This window comes from Cucurbita pepo, chromosome 10, assembly GCF_057944985.1.
Source record: "Cucurbita pepo subsp. pepo isolate OVF chromosome 10, ASM5794498v1, whole genome shotgun sequence".
NCBI classification, from domain to species: Eukaryota; Viridiplantae; Streptophyta; class Magnoliopsida; order Cucurbitales; family Cucurbitaceae; genus Cucurbita; species Cucurbita pepo.
Window position 1 is genome coordinate 19130293 of NC_141807.1, and position 7831 is coordinate 19138123.

General features: G+C 39.4%; 1 protein-coding gene and 1 pseudogene across 2 annotated transcripts; one reads left to right on the forward strand and one right to left on the reverse strand.

Moving 5' to 3' along the window:
- The first annotated feature begins 2335 nt into the window (after positions 1 to 2335).
- On the forward strand, positions 2336 to 4444 carry LOC111804351 (zeatin O-glucosyltransferase). Of its 2 annotated transcripts, none has more exons than XM_023689114.2 (2): positions 2336 to 3194; positions 3769 to 4444. In XM_023689114.2, exons 1-2 carry the CDS (start codon positions 2348 to 2350, stop codon positions 4299 to 4301), a joined length of 1380 nt encoding a protein of 459 aa, XP_023544882.2. In that variant the 5' UTR covers positions 2336 to 2347; the 3' UTR covers positions 4302 to 4444. The 2 variants fall into 2 exon arrangements, with proteins under 2 accessions (XP_023544882.2, XP_086983606.1); XM_087127480.1 differs by having other exon boundaries at positions 3820 to 4444.
- Positions 4445 to 5289: 845 nt separating this feature from the next.
- On the reverse strand, positions 5290 to 5652 carry LOC147790943 (secreted RxLR effector protein 161 pseudogene; annotated as a pseudogene).
- Between the last annotated feature and the right edge of the window lie 2179 nt (positions 5653 to 7831).

Genomic DNA, 7831 nt, shown 5'->3' on the forward strand with positions numbered 1-7831 from the left:
TCGAATCTCAAGCAAGTGTTCTTGCGTTGAGATATTTGATCAACAAGAATCATTCAAGCTAGACGTGATCAATCTTGCTTGTGGAGTGATTTGAATCTCAAACAATGTTCTTGCCTTGAGATATTCGATCAACAAGGTAGTCCGAATCTTACTACCCTTGTAGTGATTTCCACATATCACTCTATCAGTTGCCTTTGAATACCATTTTCATTACAATAGCTAGTGAACTCTTTAGATGTGAATTCACCACCTCGATCAGTTCTCAAGCCCTTCAAGTATATACGAGTTTCTTTTTCAACCATACTCTTTAATCTTTTAAAAATGGAGAACGGTTCTGGTTTTTCAGCTAAGAACAAAAATCCAAGTTTTTCGACTAAAATCATCGATGAAACTGATAAAATACCTCTTTTTACTCTTGGAGATGGGTGTGATCGGTCCGCATATGTCAGCATGTAGAAGTTGAAGAATTTGAGATGTTATCCATGTGCTTTCTTTAGGAAACGGATCTCTATGTTGTTTTTCTATCAATCAGCCTTCATATACTTTTGAGAGAGCTTTAAGGACCGACAATCCTTGCACCATGTCCTTCTCTTGAAGTGTCTTCAGTCTATTTGATGTCATTGAAGTCTTTGCAATCAACCCTCTGTCAGGACGATAAATCCTACATCCTCCTTCTTGTATAAGAATTGCAAGACCTTTTTCTTATAGCTGCCCGATGCTTAGTAAGTTGTCCTTCAAGTCTGGTATATAAAATACCTCGGTGATTACTTGCACAATCTCATTTACTTTAAACTTTACATTTCCTTTGCACATCACAGCGTCACCCAGTTTCACAGTTTGTCGAAACTTCTCATAAAAAAAAGTTCTTTCTTTCCACACATGTGGTTGCTGCATCCGGAGTCAAAGAAACCAAATGTTCTTCTTTTCAGCTTTCTTCTCATCTACCTAGGTCATTAATAGCATCTCTTCATTGGTTTCTGCATAATTTGCTCTGTCATTCTCCCTTTTAGAACACTCATATTGGTAATGTCCTAATTCATGATAGTTGTAACATTCCACGGTTGAGCTGTCAAAATTTTGTCAACCTTTTCCTCTACCTCGTCTTGGAAAGCCACCATGTCCTCTTCCTCTATTATCATAGCTTTGCTAGCCAGAGTTTAGCAATTGAGAGCATCACTAGCTTGCATACTACCTAAGATTTCAAGTTCGGTGTTAGGTCAAAGTTTGATTAGCAACCGAGCCTAAGGTTATACATTTCTGATGGCAAGAGTTCAGCAGTTGAAAGCATCACTAGCTTACGTTCTGACTCGAGATTTTAAGTTCGGTGTAAGGTCAAAGTTTGACCCACAACTGAGCCTAAGGTTACACATTTCTAATTTGTTCCTTAGTCAAATTAGAAAGATTTAAAAGTTTCTCCACTCACTTTCTATGACTAAATATCACAAGGAAACTTGATTCTAAACATGTCTAGGCATGTGAAGTCTTAATGGAGGTGCAAATTTTGGTTCTAAATATCACAAACGAAGAATTAGTTCTAACAAAACTCTCAAAATTAGAAATTACTTGTATGAATAAAAAAGGTCTCCCAAAAGTGGAATTTTTCGCATAAAACTTTCATACATAAATAATATTTTGTAACAAAATGTGGATAAACAGTGAGATCCCATATCGGTCGAAGAGGGAAACGAAACATTTCTTATAAGAGTATGGACACCTCTCCCTAGCATACGCGTTTTAAAACCGTGAAGCTAACGGCGATACGTAACGGACTAAAGCGAAGCTTGGGCTGTTATAAATGGTATCACAACTAGACATCAGACGGTGTGCCAGCTAGGACGTTGGACTTCCAACAGAGTGGATTGTGAGATCCCATGTCGGTTGGAGAGGGAATGAAACATTTCTGGTAAGGGTGTGGAAAACTTCTCCCTAAAATACGCGTTTTAAAATCTTGAAGCTGACTACGATACGTAACGAGCTAAAGCGAATAAACGAGAGGTATTCATGAATTGAATCAAGTTAAACTATTATTCACAAATTTAGGAATATGAGCAATAAGTGGTGACATGTGGAAAGAAACCAATTTGGTGGCATTTAAAATTGGAAATATTAAAGTAAAACGGCAAACTATATGCATATTGTAATTAAAGGGAAAGTTAGACCCTTCATAATAAATGTCCAAAACTATATTTGGAAGCTTCATTAAAATAAAACTTAATTTTTTCCTTTTATTTTTTGCAATTTCTAAAGTGATTATGATGTTGTCACTTCTCTTTAACCTTCCTCTCCATTTATATAGACCATACTCAATTTCAAATTCATCTCAAGCCATCATCATCGAGTCGCAACCATGACCGGTGATGCCCCGGTCGTGGCCGTCATGGTGCCATTGGCAGCGCAGGGCCATCTCAACCAACTTCTCCACCTCTCCCGCCTCATCTCCGCTCGCAACATCCCCGTTCACTATGTTGGCGCCACTGTCCACAACCGCCAAGCCAAGGCCCGCATCCACGGTTGGGATCCATTGGAACTCGCCAACCTCCATTTTCATGACTTTGACATTCCCCCTATTCCCTCTCCTCCGCCCGACCCCATGGCAGAGACCAAGTTTCCGACCCACCTCATCCCTTCTTTTCAGACGGCAACGGTCCATCTTCGTGGCCCTCTCACAAATCTCTTACGGTCGCTCTCTTCCCATGCAAGAAGAATCGTTGTCATTCATGATTCTTTAATGGCATTTACTGTTGAAGATATTGACTCCATACCGAACGCAGAGTCTTATAATTTTCATAGTGTCTCAGCTTTTACCTTAGCCGTTTACGAGGTTGAAACAAAACAAACAAACGGACATAAAAACTCTATTATTAAGGATCTCAATGTTCCATCTTTTGATGGATGTTTCACTCCTGAGTTTTGGGAGTTTATGGAATTGCAATATGGAGTCCCAATAAAGTATCGTGGGAATCTCTACAACACTTGTAAGGCCATTGAAGAGCCATATTTGGAGATTCTTCAAAGCATCAACCATGAGACTAGGCATTGGGCCATTGGTCCATTTAATCCTGTGGAATTGGGTTCACCAAGGCACACTCACCCTTGCTTGGAGTGGTTGGACCAGCATGAGACTGACTCAGTGGTGTATGTGTCCTTTGGGACGACCACGACCTTGGAAGACGAGCAAATTACTGAAATAGCAGGTAGGTTGGAGTCTCACATTGGCTAATTAAAGAAATGATCATAAATAGTAAGGGACGTTATTGCTATTAATGTGAGATCTTTTCGATAAACTCAAGCTGATAATAGGAAGGTTTTTAAAACACGTCTGCTGGGGAAAGGTTTTCACACTTTTACAAACGGTGTTTCGTTCTTCTCCCCACCCAACCGATGTGGGATTTCACAATCCACCCCCCTTCAGGGTCCAGCGTTCTCGCTAGCACTCGTTCCCTTCTCCAATCGATGTGGGACCCCCCAATCTACCCCCTTCGGGGCTCAGCCTCTCGTTGGCACATCGCCTGGTGTCCGCCTCTAATATCATTTGTAATGGCCCAAGCCCACTACAGATATTGTCCTCCTTGGGTTTTCCCTCAACGTTTTTAAAATACTTGTTCTAGACAGAGGTGTCCACACCTTTATATAAAGGGTGTTTCGTTATCCTGCCCAACCGATGTGCGATCTCATCGACACTTTCTAATTTTTTAACATAGGATCAAATAGGAATCCTAACCCAAAACAAGTATCAAAAAGTGTAATATTTCAATTTCAATTTCATAGGTGGATTGGAGAAAAGTGGGCAAATGTTCATCTGGGTGTTGAGAGATGCAGATAAAGGAGACGTCTTTGATGGCGAAGTTAGAAGATCGGAGCTTCCAGAGGGGTTCGAGAGGAGGGTGTCGGGAAGAGGGTTGGTGGTGCGAGATTGGGCGCCACAGTTGGAGATTTTGAGCCATCCATCGATCGGAGGGTTTGTAAGTCATTGCGGGTGGAACTCTTGCATGGAGAGCATAACGATGGGGGTTCCCATAGCAGCGTGGCCAATGCATTCTGACCAACCAAGGAACGCCGTGCTAATGACAGAGCTGCTTCGAGTGGGTCTCCTCATTAGGGATTGGGCTAATCGGAACGAGATAGTAATGGCAACAACCATAGAAAATGCACTGCGAAAGCTTATGGCATCAGAGGAAGGTCGAGAGATGAGGAAGGTAGCGGACGAGCTTGCCACCGCTGTACGCCGATCAGTTGCCGATGGCGGAGTGTCTCGACTCGAGTTTGATTCTTTCATTTCTCATATTACAAGAGACAATTAATTATTAATTATGTGTGCTCATGTTTTTGTGCCAATAGAAACATTGAGATGATATTTCTAAAAAAACATAAATATATATTGAAAAAAAACAATGATAATAAAATAATAAATAAGTATATAGTGCTGCTTAAACGATTTTTTTTTTTTTAATGCATCATTGAAATTAAAATTATATATGTAAAAGAAATAACCTTAGGTTGAGGACTATGGGAGTGATTCCCACGTTCCCTAATTTAGGGAATGATCATCAGTTTATAAGTAAAGGAATACATCTCCATTGGAATGAGGTCTTCTGGGTGAGCCTTTGAGCTTATGCTCAAAGTAGACAATATCATACCATTGTGGAGAGTCGTGATTCCTAACATGGTATCAGAGCCATGCCCTAAACTTAGTTATGTCAATAGAATTCTCAAATATCGAACAAAGAATTGTGAGCCTCGAAGGTGTAGTCAAAAGTGACTACAGTGTCGAACAAATGGTGTACTTTGTTCGAGGGCTCCAGAGAAAGGAGTCGAGCCTCGATTAAGGGGAGGCTATTCGAGAGCTCCATAAGCTTCATGGGAGGCTTATAGTGTACTTGTTGAGGATTATTGGGAGTGTGAGTCTCACATTGGTTAATTTAGTGGAAGATCATGAGTTAATAAGTGAGAAATACTATATAAGTGAGGAATACTATCTCAATTAGTATGTGGTCTTTTAGGAAGTCCAAAGCAAAGCCATGAGAGCTTATGCTCAAAGTGGACAATATCATACCATTGTGGAGAGTTGTGATTCCTAACATTTGTTTTCTATATATCTACAAGTTGTTCTTGTGTGACACAATGCTTCATCTTAATAACTTCATCTCTGGTCAAATCATGCAAAGTTTTTCCAAAACTCTCCTCATCCACACCCCTTGACAAGCACAAGACACGGTCGCCACAAATTCTGCTTCAGTAGTGGACAACGTAACTACAGGTTGTTTTTTTTAGGGTCAAGACACAGCTCCATCACTGAGTAAGAACACAGCCAGAAGTGTTTTTTCTGTCATCTATATCTCCTGCATAATCATTGTCAGTATATGCTATCAACTCTCCATTACCCCTTTTTTGATAAAGGATTCCCAGATCTATAGTACCTTTTAAGTATCTCAACACTCTTTTTGCAGCTTGCAAATGCAACTCTATTAGACTTGCCATAAATCTGCTCATTAGAGACACTACATACATTAAATCCGGCCTTGTTGCAGCTAGATACATAAGGCTTCCAATCAATTTTTTATACATGGTAGTATTGATCTTGGCTCCTTTTTCATCCTTTTTCAGTCTAACCTCAGGAACAATAGGGTTTTTCACACTATTACTTTTTTCCATCCTAAACTTCTCCAAAACTTCTTTTGCATACTTGGTATAAGAGCCATACCGCAAGGCTTGATTGTGAGAAGAAGAAACTGTAGTTTTTTTTTTTTCCTTGAAGAGTGAGCTAAAAGAGATTCAAAATATGGCAGCTGAAATCAATTTCGCTCAACCGGCAATTTCTAAGTTTGATGGCCATTATGATCATTGGTCTATGCTTATGAAAAAATTTCTTCGTTCAAAGGAATATTGGTCCTTGGTGGAGACCGGAATCCCTGCCGCAACAGAAGGAGTAGAGATTATCGAAGCACAACAAAAAACAATTGCAGACTAGAAGATGAAAGACTTGAACGTCAAGAATTATTTGTTCCAAGCCATTGATCGAACTATTATGGAAACGATCCTTAATAGAGATACTACAAAACAAAATTGAGACTCTATGAAACAGAAGTACCAGGGTTCCACAAGAGTCAAAAGAGCTCAACTCCAAGCTCTTAGGAAAGAGTTTGAAGTCCTACAGATGAAAGAAGGTGAGAGTGTTGATGCATATTTTGCTCGAACTCTCACCATTGCAAACAAGATGAAAATTATGGTGAACACATGAAACAAGGGGTGATTATTGAAAAAATCTTGAGATCAATGACCTCAAGATTTGACTTTGTTATATGTTCGATTGAAGAGTCTACTAACTTAGACACTTTAACAGCCGATGAATTGCAAAGCAGCTTGTTGGTACATGAGCAAAGACTGAATGGACGTGTAGGTGATGAATAAGCACTAAAGGTGACATACGATAATAGATTCGGTAGAAGAGCAGTTGATCGAGCTCGTGAAATTTTTTGAGGAAGAGGTAGAGGAAGAGGAAGGGGTAGACATCCATTCAACAAAACTACAGTAGAGTGTTATAAGTGTCATTAGTTAGGACACTTTAGATATGAGTGTCCTTAATGGGAAAAGGAAGCAAATTATGTAGAGCTTGAGGATGAAGAAGAAATCTTGTTGATGTCATATGTGGAGCTCAATCAATCAAGGAGGGAATATGTTTGGTTCCTTGATTCAGGGTGTAGCAATCATATGTGTGCAAACAAGGAATGGTTCTCAGATTTTGACAAGGAATTCTGACAATCTGTAAAGCTTGGAAATAATTTCAAGAAGGCGGTGTTGGGAAAAAGGTAACATTAGATTGCAAGTTGCTAGAGTCACTCAGGTAATCACTGATGTTTTCTATATACCTGAGTTGAAAAACAATTTCTTAAGTCTGGGACAATTGCAAGAAAGAGATGTATTTATTATGATACAATATGAAGAATGCAAAATCTATCATCCCAAGAAGGGGCTTATCATGCAAACAACAATGTCTGCAAATAAGATGTTCATATTACTTGCAAGAATCATGCCACAACCGTCACTTGCTTCCAAACAATTATAGAAGACAACACTTATCTTTGGCACCACAGATATGGGCATTTAGACTTCAAAGGTTTGAGAACATTGCAACATAAACAAATGGTGAGAGGGTTACCCCAATTGAAAGCATCGTCTAAAATATGCACTGATTGCATGGTGGGAAAGCAACATAGGGATGCACTTCCAAAGAGAAGTTTATGGAGGGCAACACCAAGGCTGCAACTGGTACATGCAGACATCTATGGACCCATCAAATCTCTTTCCAACAGTAAGAAGAGGTATTTTATAAGTTTTATTCATGATTACAGCCGCAAGGTGTGGATAAATTTTCTTGCTGAAAAGTCTGAAGCCTTTACTATCTTCAAGAATTTCAAAAATATTATTGAGAAAGAGACTGAAGATTTTATTCGTTGTCTACGTATAGACAGGGGTGGAGAGTTCACCTCTCACGAGTTCAACATTTTTTGCAAAACTAATAGTATTAGTAGACAACTTACTGCAGCCTACACTCTCCAACAAAATGGTGTAGCTGAGCGCAAGAACATAACAATTATGAACATGGTTAGAAGTATATTATCAGAGAAGCAAGTTCCAAAGAATTTCTAACCAGAAGCGGTAAACTGAACAATGCATGTGCTCAACAGAAGTCCTACAGTGGTAGTGAAAAATATGACTCCTAAGGAGGCTTAGAGTGGCGTAAAACGTAATGTTGACTAGTTTTGAATTTTTGGATGCATTGGGCATGTTCGTGTATCAGACGGTAAGAGAAAGAAGTTAGATGATAAAAGTT